General features: G+C 49.1%; 1 protein-coding gene across 8 annotated transcripts in view; it reads right to left on the minus strand.

Moving 5' to 3' along the window:
- TRRAP (transformation/transcription domain associated protein) overlaps positions 1-17,866 on the minus strand; it is a 2,065,012-nt gene that overhangs the window by 1,042,262 nt on the left and 1,004,884 nt on the right. For all 8 annotated transcript variants that reach the window (XM_069647248.1, XM_069647247.1, XM_069647244.1 and 5 more), the window contains one exon: positions 3,708-3,872. In XM_069647248.1, coding sequence (XP_069503349.1) covers positions 3,708-3,872 — 165 coding nt within the window. The remainder of the gene's footprint in view (positions 1-3,707; positions 3,873-17,866) is intronic.

Here is a 17,866-nt window from a genome sequence, read left to right on the forward strand (position 1 = left end):
CATCGAAGATATGAAAGACGTTATGCGCTCAGACAACAGTCCTGAATGTACCTTCAAACTGAAGTGGAGGGGGGGGGCGCTGTTGAGCTGCCTGTAAAATGGCTGCCTAGCTTGTGAGCTCTGTGCACCATTGACGAAAATCTGCCTGCATCGGCGTATTTCCTGAGCTACACCAGCCACAATTCCTACCATATGTAGTATATGGCCTGAGGCACCTCTCCTCTGAATCCTGAGGAAAATCTGCTTTCTGGGACTGAACAGTGGCCGGCTGAGCTTTGGTGGTGTTGGAGGCCGCGCTGTCAGCCGGGATTGTCTGTGCTCTGTGGGCCCATGGGGCCGCCTCCCCGGGACGGGGACCGCCCCGAGCTCTGCAGGGGCCCGACTGACGTCCTTCTCCAGGTGAGAGGCCCCGTGGTGTGCTGCGCCGCGGCGGAGCACTCCTGGACCCTGTGCCCCACTGTCGGCCCCCTGGGCTCCATCAGGTGGTGTTCTCCACTGCTCCGTGTAGTGTCCCAGGATTGAGACCCCCCACCTGCCTCCTGGAGGGCCTCCGCTACTGTGCTGGATCCGGGGGGGTGCTTGCCTTCCTGCCCTGCGGTGGTCCCAGGGCTCCTACCAACACCGCTACCAATGCATTCTGTTGTGGCCTCGCCGGAGTCCCTGGGCCAACATGTAGCCTGCTGCTGAGTGGAGCCCACCTGGCGAGGACCCAATCTTTTGCTCTTACTGGCATCATCTCTACTTCAACTGCAATCACTGACCAGGTGCACAACCTTCCCTGCTCCGTGGCCTCTTGGGCCACACGCACAACACCCCCATGGTACATCTGACTGGCCTCACTGCACAGGGCCACAATGTATCCACTGTACACTATATCTCATCCTGCTCACTGATATCTATGTGTACATGTGCCTGCTGTAACCTGATCAATTAAGTGCCTTGAGCTGGGATCTGCCTAGTGGGCCATACGGTTATACAACCCCCCTATCGTGGAACTGCCAGACCAGGCCCGGTCACCTAACGGCTGACAGATCTGCTTTTTGCTGGGGTCCCCCACTCCGCTGTGCCCCTTACCCCGGCTCCCTGCACCAACTGTGGCGACCACTGCACATTGCTTGGCCTAACTCAGGCTGCGCGCACCGATACCACAATTGGACTAAAAAAACATGTACTTGATTACATTGATCACCATTCTGAGATGTCTAACAGGTCCCAAAGTACGAACAAGGTGGGCGCCATGGATAAGTTTGCTAAAGCGCCACCCAGACCCGTGTCGGGTTATTCATCGGCCAGCCAGGAGTAACTTTCCTCACCCTCAAATATGCTGGCCCCTGATCTCGCTGCGATGATGGAGTCCATGGCTAAGAACTTTGCTTCCTTCCACGAAAAGCTGGACGATATCAACGCCAACGTCGCATCACTTAAATATCAGCTTGACCAGGCCGGGACCAGGATTACTGAAGCTGAGTCTAGGATTGGGGCTTATAAAGATGGATTGCATGTCCTTCAGGATACAGTTGCTTCCCTTACGCGAGATATGAAGTTCGTGAAAGCCAAGTGTGACGATTTGGAATCGTGATTACGCAGGAACAACATACGATTGTAGGGGTTCCGGAGAATGCACTTAAAGGCCGTATGGAGCTAGCAGTTGAAAACCTACTTAAGGAACTATTGGGCAACCCCAAATTGTCTTCCTTCTTCAGTGTTGAGCGTGCCCACCGTGCTTTATCTCCTCCCCAAAAGCCCAGAGATTTCCCCAGACCCATCATTGCTAAAATAGAGACAGGGATCTTGTACTATGTCTGTCACGAGAGAAAGGTGAACTACGCCTTGGCTCCCAAATAATCCGGATCTTCCATGACTTCTCCGTGGGGCTGCAGCAGGAAAGACGCCAGTTCCATGGTGTAAAAAAGATGTTGAGGGAGCGCAACATATCCTATGCAATTCTATTTCCGGCACGCCTCAAGTTCACCTTTAGGGAGAAGCTATACTTCTTCACTGTCCCTGATTAAGCGGTGAAGTTCATAGAGGCACAGATGCCGTTCAACAATGCAGCTGAGGACCTCATGGATAATGACTGACCAGTGGCCGATTGCTTCTATTCCGTCTAGATCTTCGGTAACAAATATCCTTCAATGACTTGGTTGATAGTAGTGTAAACCTTGTTGTTTCTTCATGCTATGCCGTAAATATGTGTTGAGATGTGACTCGCTCGCTCACACGGGCCACAAAGGGTTCCCCTCCGGAATGGTTATCGCCTGATACAACTGATCACGTGTTGATATTTCATTACCTATTGACCCACTAGTCTGTGCTTTTGACAACTCGTTCCTGTTATACTGTTTTTCATTGCATGGGCACAGTTTTCCATTACTGTATCTGCTGATGTGGCGAAACTCTGCTCCGATAATGTGTACCGCCGGCCTCATTGTTAGGCAGAATCATATGCAGTACCCTTAGGGAACACTACATACAATTAAGACTACAAGAGATAGTACAATTTCACCTTTGGTACAAGCCTCTACTACACAGTAAAGTGGTAGCGATGGCTGACAGCCAGACTTATCTCAAGAGCAAATGAGCAATAATAGGGATTACACAAAGGACTACGATTACTATGACTCAAACAAACACTGACTCAAGGTTTCTGGTTAAAAAATATAAGTACATTTATTTTTAAACCATCTGTCAGCAAAACACTTCACTTCTACTAAACAAAACCACACTCTAAATATACTACACACAATCAATTCCTCTTGTTCAGGTCAATTCAAGGTAAGTACATTAGAATTTCACAGACCGGTGTTTTGAAACAAAGACGTTACCATGGGTTAATACGCAATCACTTTTTGACAGTAATGACAGTTCAGTCTTACAAAAATAAAGCGTACCCGCGAGAAGCCCTATGAAACCCTAGGTTTCATTTCACGTACATGCTGCTAAAGAGACGAAATTCCAAGGTTGGGATAGTATGGCAACCAATTAGTGGGTATAAGGGGCAACCTAACATACAATGTAGCATTGACCAATCAGCTATTTTGTCTGCTATAGTTAGTACTATACGTATTTAGAGGTAGTTCAAGGCGTGCCCTACAGATAAAGTGTAGCAAAAGATGCATTCATTATTTTATGTATACATGTTAATTTAACCAATCCCTTCTTTCAATATGTTTTATGATTTGTCATGTAGGATGACGTCATAGATGACGCATATTGGGGTATGAAGTCTCTATGTAATCAAGTTAGTATGCTAGTGTGCATGCATCAGTCCGATGCCTGTCAGTTCTCCCTGCGGTATTAAATGAGAATAAAGTAGCACTTAGCCATATTCCTTTAGTCTGTCCGGTTATTTGGTCTAAGATTTTTATTTGTAAATCCATCTAGCACATTAGACACTTCAAGGTGCTGAGCACACTTGTCTCAGACAGTACTTTTGTAAAAACCCCCAAGAGCACCAAACATTTGCAAAATACCGAAATTCCAAGCATGCACGAATGTACAAAATTAAAAAAAAGCAATGGAAAGCGTTCAAGAATACCATACCCCAAAGCAAAAGATAATCCAAAAGCCTGCTCACAATTAAGTGAGCAACAAAAATCGAATTTAAAAACACTAACACAGCAATTACACACAATCATTTGAACCAACAGAATGCACAAAACTACCGACAGCCTAATATGATTTAATGATAATTGAAATACAATTACCTTGATTGCCTGAAATTGGAGATCCAAGCGCATGGTGCTGGTGCTTGGTGAGCCGGGTCGAACTGCACCTGGAGTGCCACCTGGTAAAAGCAGTGTTATGAAGCGGTTTGGATTTGCTGCCAGGACATCTCGCAGAGGTTTTGCATCCTTGTGCTTTAAAAAACTCTGAAGAACAAAAAAAAAAGTATCAATTATTAAAGTTTCCAAGAAACCTAACGTGATACTACAGCAAGTGGCTCTATAATGTTAAAGGTGGATTACTAATGAATTGACAGTTGATATAACAATGTTTTAGGGAGAATTTTCAGTTTCTGTGCTAATTCCCTTTAACTTAGAGACCCCCAGCCCTTTGCTGGAATCGGGGGTCCTTTTTGATTTTAAACTACTGAGTCAGTGGGCATTTTTGCCACCCACTCATGTCTTTTTCCTCCGACTAAGATTTGGTGTTACTTACGTTTTAATGGAGTATGGTACCCTCCATATGCATCTGCTTTTTATATAGTGGCACACTGCAACCTTTGTGCAGTGCCACTGAGGAGTCCCTTGGACTCCTCTAAATATTTAAATATATTTTCTTGTGTGAACTACAGTTCCCAGGAATATTAGGACAACTTTTTTCTTACTTGCCTTTTTCCTTTGAGGGTCCGGCACACACCACCTTATGTGGAGTGCTTGGGGGTAACTCCTTATACCACTTCTCATGTATCTTTTTGTTACACTAACTAACTTGAATAGCTGGTGGCAGTAGTTTCTTTTTACTAATGTTTGTGCAATGTATCTGTAGGCTGATTTCTCAGCTGCAGCGCAGCACCCAAGTGTGACCATTTTACCAAAATGGCCCATCTTATTTGTTTCTCGTGTGTTAGTTACTTCTGGGCTTTTACTCTGTTTAGATCAGGTTTGAGTCCATTGTGTGGTTTGCCTTTGGCGGGCTTCAACACCCAGACTCCAGTGTGTCCAAGAAGGCAGGTAGTGAGGGAGGAGCCTGAATCTTCACTGTACTTTGTTAGTAAGCATTGTTAGGGAGATTCCCATTTGGGTGCCAATTCCCTTCACCCTAAGAGACCCCCACAGCTCTTTTTCTGGACTTTAGGACTTTTTAATTTTCCCCCTGGAGTGAGTGAGCCCTTTTTTTCACTCTCTCATGAGTTTAGACCTGATTTGGATTATGTTTTTCCTCTGTTTTTGAAGTCTGACAAACTCCATATGCATCTACTTTTTCTATGGTGACACACAGCACCTTCAGTGCAGTGTCACTGAAGCCCTTTGGATTTCTCTTAAGGTTTAAATACCTTTTCTTGTATGAACTACCGTTCCCAAGAAATAGTAAAGTGAAATTGACTTTGCTTACCTTTTCTCTTTGTAGGTCCAGCACACACCATCATATGTGTAGTGCTGGGGGGTTAACTAGTAGCTCTTATATATGTAACTCTTATGTAACATTTTTTTATGTTACCCTCCCTACCATAAATGGCTGATGGCAGTTATTTAATTTTCCTACCATTGTGCTTTTCTACCGCAGGCTGAACCCTCGGCTGCAGTATAGCACCCATGGGTGACTATTTTGTCAAAATGGCCCGGTCTTCTTTTTTCGCCATTTGCTGTTTGTGAGGTCTTTCTTGGGTTTTTACTCTGCGCGTCAAACCAAGTTTGAGCCCTTTTTTTGATTTGCCTTTGGCGGGCTTCAGGACTGAAACCCGCCTCTGGCTCACATGCTCTGAAAAATCTGTTGAACCTTTTTCCTTACTATAACCTTTCCTTTCTGCGAAACCTGAGAACCTACAAAGTGTACTAGTGATATATAAATGCCATTACTGTCCTAGTTAGTGAATGAAGTCACCTGCGGGTGTAGGAAGTGTGTAAGAAGCATCTCTAAAGAGTATCTACTAGCTTTGTGTTGGTTCTGGAAAAGTATTTTAGTGTATTTTACTGCTATATATATTGCCCTTTTTAATGAATGATTATTTAAAAACAACTGTTAAATAAATAACTAATTATAACAAAAACCTTGAGTGTAAGTGTTACTTGGCTACTTGTATTTGTGGATTTCATTGCTACAGCTCACATTTACCCCTCTTGAGATCCGACCTGGCTGCTCAGTCACACTACCAACTTGTGTAGTACAGGCCTATATCAAAAGGTGGGTTACCTCATAACAAGAGGACAAGGGTTGTGTAGTCTCCCACAGGGTTACTACACCAATTCTTGCCCAACAGGTCTTGTATCATTCAGATGCAACAACGCAAAGTACAAGGGGAAGGGATAGGGGGAGTGCCAGTGAGAGGGAAAGGGGAAGTGCTATCCGGGCAGCATTGCTCTGAGTAAGTGCAGCCAGGGCAGCACAACTCTGGGTAAGTGGAAGAAGGCAGGGGACTGTAGAGGTTACAGTTACGGTGCCTAAGTGCGCAGTAGTCTCAGAGGCAGTGCAGGGGAGACTGATCATGGAGGAGCCTGATGTTAGGTAAGATTTTCATATTAATGATAAATCCTCCTGACCAGTTAATTCTCAGAAATGTGCTAATTCCTCTCTGCCTTAGAGACACCTAGAAACTTTGCTGGATTTTAGGACTTTAATTTTTTACCTGGAGAGAGCGAGACTCTTTTTCCCCACTCTCTCGTGTGTTTTATTGTGATTTGAACTCTGTTTCTTTTTTGGTTGTGGAGTTTGAAAATCCATAGGCATCATCTTTACATTGTGACACACAGCACCTTCAGTGCAGTGACACAGGGAAGTCCTTCAGATATCCCAAAGGTTTAAATACCTTCTCTTGGATGAACAACTGTTTCCAAGAGCAGTGAAGTGAAATTGACTTTACTTACATTGTAACTTTCTAGACTCAGCACACACTATCTTACAATAGGGTGCTGGAGGGGTTACTTAGTATCCCCTTTGTCTAGTTTCTCATATAACAATTTTATGTTACCCTTTCTACAATTAATGGCTGTTGGCAGTGGTTTACTTTTTACTACCATTGGGAGTTCTTACCGCATTCCCAGCTGCAGTAAAGCACCCTGGGTGCCATTTGTGTCAAAATGGCCTTGGTCGTCTTTTTTTCGCCATTTCTTGCTGGAAAGGTCCTTTTTGAGATTTACTCTGCGCGCCAAACCAGGTTTGGTCCCCTTGTTCATTTTGTCTTTGGCAGGATTCACGAGTGAAGCCCGCCTCTGGCTCCAGTATGTCTGACAGGGGCAGGAAGTGAGGGAGGTGCCCTTAACTCCCTGTGCTTAATCCTCTTGGTTACAGGAATGCACCTTAAGGTAATTGGCCGACTGACTGTCCGGCAAGGACAGCCACCCTGCTGTGTGACTGACAGCTAGGCTGGAATGAAGGGAGAAACCTGCATAAAAGGTGTGGCTTCTTGGCTTGGAAGGCAGAGTCGACCACTGGACGAAGGAATCCGAAGAAGAACTTGGAAGAGATACCTGCTGCAAATCCTGGACCGTTGGTGTGCCTGGTGAAGCCCTGCTGCTGTGCTGAAGATCCGAATTCGCCTCGACTAGAGAAGCCCTGCAAGGACAACTTCTCCCTTCTCACTCCAAAGTGAACTCGTCTGGACATCCTCTAGGAGCTGGCTGTACGTCCTTGCTGCTGCAGGAACCGAAGTGCCAGGGAGAGGAACACCAGATTGGAGGGAATCACTTTTAAGTCAGACCAGAGCTGCTGGAAGATCAACCGGACTCCTAGTAAGCAGGACTGACCAAGCCTGAGCCACCTCACCATAGTGCTGGACCCCAGATGCGAGGAAAGTCCGAAATGTTATCAGAGTCTCCGCGGTGGTGCCCTTTGCTGAGACGCAAGGAGCTGAAACCGCAAAGTGCCACTGAATCGAGGTGTGTCCTTTTGTGTTGCCGACCGTCCCATTGTGTTGCAGGCGTTCCCAGCAGTCCTTCCTCTTGTCCCCACAACTGAGGCACAGGAGCAACAGGATCTGCAGACCCAAACAGGAACAGAAGCCAACTGCAACCATTTCTTCTAACCATACCTCTTGTGTAACCTTACTTGATGTTACGCTCACCTGGTATCCACAGGGACGCCACCCAGACGGGTTACTCGCTGGTATGCTTCTCCGCTTTGCCCTGATGTGGTCTGCGGGGAAGGTTCTACCTGAAAATACAGGAGGACTGTGTTCAAGAATGACTGACTGGGGTAAGTATCCTCCATCCACCCCTGTATGATTTCAGTCCCTCTGGCGCCCTCTCCTCACCTTGTGGTAGAATTAGGCGTGCTCTATGTCCTGCCTTCTTTGCAGGGGCGCGTTGTCTTTCATGGGCGAGTGTGGTCCAGTTACTTCACTGACGCCGGCCCGTTTGATATTGTTCAGGTAGGTCGTATTGCTGTTCTTTAGTTTTGTTGCTATCCTGCATGCCTTTCTTTGTTTAAAATCTCTTTTTTCTCCCTTAGGTATGCAGAGCTTCAGCGCGGCTAACTGGCTTGGTTGCGCTCCGCTGGTAAATGATGGCGCATTAAGAGCGCTGTGATGCGGTAAGTAAGCGCTATGCGCAGCGCTGCAAAGTCTTGCCTTTGCTAACCTGTGTTTTCCTTCCTTGTAGGTCGCGGTGTTCTTCAGCGCGAGTGGAATGTCCGGAGTGGTGCCAGCCGAGAGGCGACCAGCCAGGTAAGCCTTTTGAGTAGTTCGTAATTTGTAAATGTCTCTACTGCTTTCTTTAATGTTGCCTCTATCTTCCGCTTTCAGGTCGTTCTGTCCGGGAGGTGCAGATTCGAGGAAGCTGTTCTCAGTAGCTGCGAGTGTTTAAAGATGAAGACTGCAGATAAGATGCTGTTGCTAATGATGTTCCTTTTGTCTCCTTGCAGGTTCTGCTTCTCCGAGGTAATACCTGGACACGGTGAGCGTCAAGTTGCAAGCTGCAAAGTAACGCGAAGCGTGATGTCTTGTCGGGTGTGGTTTAATTAGCCCCAACAAAATAGTCCAGGTAAAGTAGTCCCTAGGCTACCACACTCAAAACACTAGACCGCATAGCTTGGTTCTTAGGAACCAAGCTATGTGGATGCCTCCATGTTGGCTGACAATACAATAAAGTAGTTCCCAAGCACATTGTTTTTCATGGTGTAGGAGCCTGGCGCCATAGGCACCAGGACTGACCCCATGAGGGCTTTTGAAGAGGATGCCAGGCTCTAGAGGCCTGAGTCCTGACTCCACCTGGCCAATGGGTTTGCCAGAGGGGGTTTTGGGCGAGGGTCGTGACACTTGATCTCAGTTGAGTCTTGTCTTGGTTGCTTCTGTAGAGTTGCTACAGCTTCTTTACCTCACAAGTCTAACCAGCTTGGGCCCTACATTGATTCTACTTTTTATACAAAGACTTCTAAAACATTCTGCAAGACCTTTATTCAACTACAAGAAGTGCTTCAGCTAACCTAGACTTTTGCCCAATTGACCTTGGCCTGGCTCCCTGAATGACTCATCTCTCCTCTCATTGTGTATTCTTTGTTACGCTCACCTGGTATCCACGGGGCGCCACACGATACTGGATGGAGGTCTAAGCGCTATCCCGGACCCCTCTCTGCTTGGTTATGTGCCAGACGTTGGGTAGCGCCTATAACAGGATAATGAAGGGTTAAGATCCTGGTTCTGTGATGGGTGGACTCCCACCTCCCTCTGGTCCAAATCCCCTGCCTTGGGGTTATTGCTCACCTTGGGTTTTTGTGCGTTGAACTCTCCGTCCTGCGTCTCGGTGCAGGGGCGCCTGGTTGGTGCGGGCGTTCCGTGGACCTAGTTGCTTCACTGGTCCGTGTGCCCTTATGTCGGGTCCAGACCGGCTGTGACTCCGACTCTGCTTGCTGTCTTCCAGGTGAGTTATAATGTCTTTTCCGTCTTTAATCTGTCTCTTTTTTTCCCTCCGTTTTCTCTGTCTTCTCAGCGTCTTGCTCCACTACGCTGTTCCCTAACAATGTCGCTTTGTTTTCACAGGGATGGTTTTCGATCTCGGAGTTGCAGCGCCGATGGCGAAGACTACAGTGAGTTATTGATGTGCGCACCGCTGCGCTGTTTATTTGTCTTAATTGCTAACCTGTGTTCTTTTCCCTTCTTTGTACAGGTTGCAGTGATGTTCCGGAGTGATAAGCGATCGAAGCGCTGCTTGCCCAGGTAAGTGCTTTGTTAATGCTGACCTTGTTCCTTCTCCCTTGCAGGTTGCGGCGAACTACGGAGATGGGCGAGGTAAGCGAAGAGCAGGATGGATTCAAGACCGGTTACTTCATAGGTAGGTGTTCTTGCTAGCTAATGTTGTTCTTGTTCTTCCAGGTTATTAAGGGAATCCAGATCTAGGGGATTCAGGATCGGGCTGTCGGCGAAGCAGATGAGCAGGAGCTGGACACGGTGAGCGTTACGCTGTAGAAGTGCAGAATAATGTGAAGCGTGTTCTGCTGTTTGGGTGTGGTTTAAATAGCCCAGGTAAAGTAGTTCCAGGCCAAGTAGTTCCAGGCCCAGGCCCAGCCACACCCAAAACACTAGACCGCATGGCTTGGTTCTAAAGAACTGAGCTGTATAATAGGCCTCCATGTTGGATTAAGGTCCAAAACTGGTATTGCTTTATTCCTGATAATGAGCCTGGCGCCAAAGGCACCAGGACTGACTCCATGTAAGTTTCTGATGGAGTTTTAAGGCCCTTGGGGCCAGTGTGAAGTGCTTTAGCCCCACTGCTGCCAGGGGACTGTTATACAGGAGGGGGTCAGGGGCATGGATCGTGACATTTTTACCTTCCTTCCAGGAAAGGGTTAACTTGCTCTGCATTGGGGGGTTCAAAAGTACTTACCTGCTTCAAAATATGTGTTTTAGTCTAATAATCCTTTTCTTTGAAATACTTCTAAGTATTGATCTAAATGCAACAGTGATATATTAATGTCCACCGTGTGCTAGCTATTTCAGTCACCTGAGGGTGTAGGAAATGTGTGTGCCATCCCAAATAGGTATTTGCTGATTTAAAGAAACTGAGAGTGTGTATTTGTGTGTTACTATTATATTGCCCCTTCTGAAGAAGGCTTATTCAAACTGACTGGTAAATACATTAACCATTTTTTAATCAAGAAACCTTGTGTGTAAGAGTTTATTTGAATACCTGTCACTGTGAATCTCTGTGTACCTCCCCTACTGCTCACATTGAACCCTCTTGAGATAAGCCTGGCTGCTCAATCAGGCTACCACCCTGTGTAGTACAGACTTATACCAAAGGTTGGGTTCCTATTGTCAGGAGGTAAAGGTTGTTGTAGTGCACCCAAAGGGTACTACTCCAAATCTTGCCTAACACCTGTGTCAATACCAGAACTTTTTGCTTTACTGGTGGATTATGTTTTCTTATACCTCATTGAGTGGGTACCTTTCTCCACACTTGCAGAGTCTTTGACTCATTTTATGGGTGTAATTTTTTTAGATTCTACATGGTGCCTTTTTAATTCTATCCTCTTTGACAACTTTTGGCACATACTGCCTATTGTTGCTGGGTTGCCCTTTGGGCTCCCCTTTTAACTTTCTCTGGCCAACCTTAAGAAAACTACAGTTCCCAAGGGTAGAAAGGATCTTTGGATCCAGTTAACATTTTATTAAGTGAGACCAGCACCCCCCACGTTATGTGGAGTGCTGGGGAGATACTGAGTATCCCCTTTCACACTAAAACTCTAACAATTATGTTACAAGGACAAGCTTACCTTTAATGGCTGGTGGCAGTGATACCTTTCACAAATTTGGTGCACCTTTAACGCTGGCTATGTTCACAGCTGCAGTAAAGGCACCCAAGGGTGCTCATTTTACCAAAATGGCCCGTCACGTATTTTTTTTGCCATATTAGTGTTCTTTGTTCTTCCTTCTTCCTTTGCCTGACAAAAGAAAAAATAAACTGCAGCCTCTAAGCAACTTAGAGCGATTCCTAATATATTGAACAGATTGTGTTTAGTGGGTGAGAGTAGTTTGTGGTCAAAGGCAGAACTCCAATCTCCTTATACTGAGGCTGTTCAGTATTCAAGAAATATACCATAACGCACTGGAGATCAGGTTAATTGCTTCAATGTCAAAATTTATTTGTGTATCTCTAGTTTTTCAAAAGATGTTCTAAGCCTCTATTGTTGAATCATAGAGGTTAGTTGAATAGCTGCTGTTGCTTATCCTCTGTCGAGCTCTGCCGTTGTTTGTGCTCTCTATGGAACAAGTCACTTACCTGTAACTGTTGTTCTACAGCCTGTGTCTGGCATGGATTCACATGCTCATGAATATTCCCAGTCGTCAGGCTGGGAATCCTCGGTAAAGAAAAAATCAGTTTCAGTTTCACTTCTGAACTCTTATTCTCCTAACAACCAATCACTGGTATCTGGGTCATACTGCCCCCAAACAATTACTGCCCTCTACCTAAGCCCCTCTTCTGGCAGACATCTTCAGATTTGGTAGCACGTAAAGTGGCAGTAGGACCAAGAGAAGAGCCGCAGAGGGGTAGGCTGGAGGGTTTGCATGTGAATCATGCCAGACCCATGCTGGAGAACAACCGTTACAGATAAGTAACTTGTTCCTTCTCCAGCATGGGGTATGTCATGGATTTACATGCTCATGAATGAAGGCTACATAGCAGTACACACCTGCACAACCACAGGAGGTGGGGTAAGGCTCAACATTAAGCATCTCTTACACCTCCTCAACAAGCTCACCTTCAAGCGAACAGGTTGCGCAGCACTGCTCGGCTGACTCTGGACTCCTGCCTGGAATCCTTGTCGACGCAGTAGAACCTCATGAAGGTGTGTGTCGACCTCCACGTAGCCACCCTGCAGATGTCAAGCAGGGGCACACCAGACAGGAACGCCGTAGTTGCAGCGATCGCTCTGGTCGAATGGGCTCTCTGCTGGGTGGGCAACGGTCGCTTTGCCAACCGGTTTCAATGGGTGATGCCTGGAAATGGAATCCTTGGAGAGGGCCTTACCATGGTTCACAGCGCCAAAGTTCACAAAAAGTTGCGACGTCTTCTGGAAACTCGGTGCGATCCACATAGAACTTCAGTGCTCTAGCCACATCCAGCAAGTGCAAAGTCCTCTCAGGCAGCGACTAAGGCGTCAGGAAGAATACAGGTAATAACGCCAAGGGCTTGTTTAGATGAAAGTCTGATGGCACCTTCGGCATGAAGGAGGGGTGCGTCCGCAGCACCACCTTCGTCTCGTGGAATGTCAAATAAGGTGGTTTAGAAGAGAGGGCCTGGATCTCTCCCACTTGTCGTGCGGAGGTGATCGCCAGAAGAAAAGTTGTTTTCCACAACTAAAACTTCAGTGGTGCCCAATTTATAGGCTCGAACGGTGGATCCATGAGCCTAGTAAGGGGCCAGAGCCTTCACCGGTGGGAACGAGCAAAATAGTCCCTTGAAAAACTCCTTGACCAAACGGTGCAATCATAAGGATGATCGCCCAGGAGATCTGTTGTAGCGGGAAATAGCTGCCAGATGAACTTTGATGGAAGCATGGGCCAGTCCTGCCTTGGCCAGCAACAACAAATACGGGAGCACCTGCGGAGCAGTGACTCAGAGGGTCGATCCTCTGAGTACGGCACCAAACGGCAAACCGCTTCCACTTGTGCCCATAGTATTTGAGAGTAGATGACGCTTTGGCCTTGGCGAGCACCTTTCAATCCGCTGTGACATCGTACCGCCCCCAAACTCTAGTGCTGTAGGAGCCAGGCCTTCAGGTTCAGTGATCCTGGTTTGTGGTGCAGAATTGTGCCCTCCTTCCCGGACGAGAAGATCTGCGGCTGCTAGAAGCTTTACTGGAGGGGACGCTGACATGTCCAGAAAGTCTGGGTACATATCGGTCTCGGCCACGCCGGTGCGATGAGGAGCATCCTGCACCGGGACCGTCTGAGTTGATTGACTAGTCGAAGAAGCAACAGCAATGGAGGGTACGCATACAGAAACAGGCTGTCCCAGGGGAAAGAGAATGCATCCCCCATGCTCCCTGGCTGAGGAAACCTGCTGGTGAACCTCCGGCACTTAGTGTTAGTCGCCGTCGAAAACAGATCGATCTGAGGACTTCCCCATCTGTGGAACAGATGATGCACTTGGTCCTGCCGAAGTTAACACTCGTGGCAAGAGCGTAGCTCCCTGCTAAGAGAGTCGGAGATGGTGTTCTTCACTCCTGCTAGATGAAATGGGATGAGGTACATCCCCTGGGCTATGGCCCAGTGCCAAAGATCCTGCGCCTCTTTGGTGAGCGCCAGGGATATGGTTCCCCCCTGCTTCTGGATGTAGAACATCGTGGTGGTGTTGTCCTTGAAGAGTCGTGCCACCTTGCCCTTGAGGGACGAAAGGAAGGACTTGAGGGCCCAAAACACTGCCTGCAGCTCCAACACATTGATGTGCAACGACTTCTCCTCTGGCAGCCACAGGCCTCTTGTACGAAGTCTTCCAGAGTGCGCTCCCCATGCTTCCAGGGAGGCGTCCATCGTGTCCGTCTCCTGATGAGGTGGGGTCTGGAAATCTGCGCCTGTGGACAGATGCGTGCGCACTTCCCACCACTATATTGCTCGACGGAAACTCTCGTCGAGGGTGATCTTGTCTTTGAAGCTCCCTGGCACTTGTATCCAACGGGCGTTGAGGAACTCCTGCAGCGGACGCATCAATAGCCTGCACAGCCGAATGAGGTATATGCATGACAACATCATGCCGAGTAGGGACTTGATGGACCTCACCCTTGCACCTTCAGGGCCAACGGCTGTTGTACCTTGCTCAGGATGGCCGCAATCCTATCCTCCAAAAGAGACGCCAGGCACGACACACTGTTGAGTCGGGCTCATAGAAATAGTGCATCCTGCGATGGAGTCAAGCAGGACATTGCAAAGTTTATCGAGAACCCCAAGTCTGACAGGAGTTGCACTGTCTTCTTCGTGGGGTCGACTGCGATGTCTTTTGAGTTTGCCTGGATGAGCCAGTCGTCCAGGTATGGGCACACGTGGATCCCTCGTAGACGCAGCTGCTCTGCCACCGGCACTAGGTGAACACTTGTGGCGCCGACTTTGACCAAGGGAAGGGCCTCTAACTGGTAATGTTGTCCTTGAACCACGAAGCGTAGGTACTTGCATGTACCTTGTGTACGGGGGGGTGAAAATAGGCATCTTCCAAGTCCAGCGACGATAGAAAATGCCTCAAGCTGTCCTGGACTTGATGTATTTGTTTAGATGGCAGAGGTCCAGAATGGGCATTCAATCGCGGGTCTTCTTCCTGACGAGGAAATAACCAGAGTACACTCCGGAGCTCCGGAGCCTCTTTGGGGCAAGCTTGATCGCCCAATTTCTTAACATAGCCCGTACCTCCAGCAGAAGCTGAGGGACGTGGTTTTCCTGACAGGCCACTGATGGTATCCGTGGACACTTCCGTTAGAACTCTAGGGTGTGTCCGTGGGCGAGAGCGTCCAGCACCCAACGTTCGGTGAAATGGTCTTCCACACGCTGACGAAGCTCGCCAGCCAGCCTCCCACAGGGGTGTACGTGTGGGGGCCCGGCTCCACGGCTGGTACAATCTTGTTTCGATGTCCAAGTGCCGCCTTGGGGGCCTTGGCGATGACGCCGTCCACCTCCATTCGTGGCGCGGCCCCTGTAGATCTCCTGGGCCGATGAGCAGGAGGGCTGACAGTAGGACGAGGCACCTCCTCCAAATCCTTTAAAGAAACCTTGGGACGAGCCGTCTCAGTGTCTGCTTTGATGGCCTGGAGAGACTCGTCCACAGCCTTTCAAAACAAATTGTCCCCATCGATGGGCATGTCCAACACCCTCAAATGAACATCCTGGCGGAAATTAGTGGCCCTCAGACAGCCTCACCGACGATGGCAAACGCTGTTGCCCATTTGGCGGAATCGCGTATCGGCAATGTCCGTGGCCACTGCAATGGCATGGTCCGAAGCCACCTCGCCTTCCTGTAGAATCTCCAACGCGTCAGCCCTCTTGTCAGGAAGGAAGTCCAGGAGGGGGGGCATCTTGAACCAAAGTTCCCTGTCGTAACGCACCACAATGGCGCGGGCGTTAGCGGCCTTGATGGTCGTCGCCGACGACGTGATCACTCCTCGCCCCATGGCATCCAACTTCTTTCCCTCACTGTCCGGGGGGAGGAGGCTGCCGATGAGGATGAGCCAGAAGACTTCTTCTTGGCCACTGCCGAAACCAGAGTCTGGAGACGGCTGGGACCGTAAGCACTTGGGCGCATAGTCCGGCACTCTGTATTTCTTCCCGTAGCGATCCCTCTTCGCCAGAGCTGACGAAGGGTTCTTCATGAGGGACAACTGTCATCCAATAACGGGAACAGCCTCCTGGCGTTGGTAAAGGAAAAACACTTTTTTCTTCTTCTCCGGGACGAGCTGGAACAGCTCTGAGGCCCTGGAGATCATGGCGGGAAATGAGCCAATCTAGTCGGGTGGTGACGATCTGGCCGGCGGAGACAGGAGATCCTCCAGGCCGCCGTCGTTGTTCGTGCCCGTCGTCGCTGTGTCCGGTTCCGTGTCATCCCCGGGGGGGGGGGGGCGGGTGGGTAGAAGGAGGCGAGGGGTTAACAGGCAGATTGGGGTGAACTCTCCTCCTCTTGGGTGGCGGTCCCTCTGATGGCCTCGGCGCCGCAGGCAGGGCCGCCGGCGCAAGGGGCATCCTTTCCCGGATCTCCCAGCACAGGGTATGCAGAGCCGTCAGAATGTCCACTGAGATATCCCCAGGAGGCTGTTGGGGTGGAGGCGAAGGGGACCAGGGCGTTTTTGGCTTAGACTGGTCCACTCCGTCGTCACCACCCGGTTGCTCCTCATCGGTCTCCTCGTCGTCACCTTTGTTATCGCCCTCATCGGGATCCCCTGGGCCAACTCTCAATGCATCTCCCCTCCTGGAGGACCGGGAGGCTGGTGAGCTCTTCCTCGGAGGAAATGTTTGTGCCCTGGAGGACTACCGTGCCTCCCCCCTCTGTGTGACCAAGGGAGACTATTTCGGTGAAATGATGGGCATCAACTTCTCCAGGGTCCTTTCGATGGGCTGGAAGGACTCCCCTCTCCTGGCAGGCAGGGATACTCTCGCCTTCAGGGCCGTGCCTTGCGAATCCACCCCGGAGGACTTCGCTAGGGACGCCGTTATTACTTCGAAGGAAGTGTGGGCCTTCGTCTGATATACCTGGACCTTCGTGTTCCTGGACGAGTCCGCGGCCTTCATCTTAGGGGGAGGGTCGGGGCCCCGCTCTCCTTTGGCCTTCTCCGTCGGGCCGGGCTGGGTCTTCTCCAAAAGCTTACCCAGATGGTCCGACTTCCTCTTCTTTGAAGAGCTTGAGCGTTGGCTCATGGTCGAAGGTGCTGGAGACGCTGAATTCGCCCTGGCCGCCGAGGAGCCTGTCACAAGGGCGCTCCCGGAAGCGGTGGACTCGCGGTGCTTGGCCTTATGTTGGGCCCCCGCGGGAGGGGCGCCCTCAAAAGGTCTTAGAAGACCGCTCAGCTTTCTTCTTCTGGGCAGGGGAGGCATGCTGCCGGGACTCACCCAGAGCAGGGGCTTTGGCCTGCAGCCACTCGTTGAGGCGCTTGCGTCGGTCGGCCCACATACGCAGCATCTTCTCCCGAAAAGCCACACAGTCGTCTTCCACATGCCTCTGGACCGGCAGTCAAGGCACAGGGAATGTCCATCGTCCGAAAAGAGGTTCTGTAGGTTGCGCCAAGTCCTTCTCCTCCGCCATGACACGCAGTGTAGGTCTCGAAGAAGCTTCTGGAATCCTCCAAGAAGAAACTCAATGAAAACTGGCCCTTGAGGGGCACTGAAGAATCTGAAAGAGGTCCATGTTAATCGGAAGGTTGATCGGTGGAGCTTGAGGCTCGATTAACCAAAGAAATAGAGCAAAACTCGTAGAAAAATCGCAAAACGCAGTAAAAGCTTGAGAGCTATAGCATGAGGACTCCCAACATTTGAACGTGAAGTAAAAATCTGAAGATAGCTGGCAGAGGAGGGGCTTAGATAGAGGGCAGTTATTGGGTGGGGGCAGTATGACCCAGAGACCAGTGATTGGTTGTTCGGAGAAAGACAATTCAGAAGTGTAACAAACAGATTTTTTTCTTTACCGAGGATTCCCAGCCTGACGACGGGGAATATTCATGAGCATGTTAATCCATGCCAGACCCCAATGCTGGAGAATGCGACCATGGTTGAGGACTTTGAGTGGATGATGAGGATTTC

The sequence above is a fragment of the Ambystoma mexicanum genome, chromosome 2q, assembly GCF_040938575.1.
Source record: "Ambystoma mexicanum isolate Mex_15411 chromosome 2q, UKY_AmexF1_1, whole genome shotgun sequence".
Classification (NCBI taxonomy): domain Eukaryota; kingdom Metazoa; phylum Chordata; class Amphibia; order Caudata; family Ambystomatidae; genus Ambystoma; species Ambystoma mexicanum.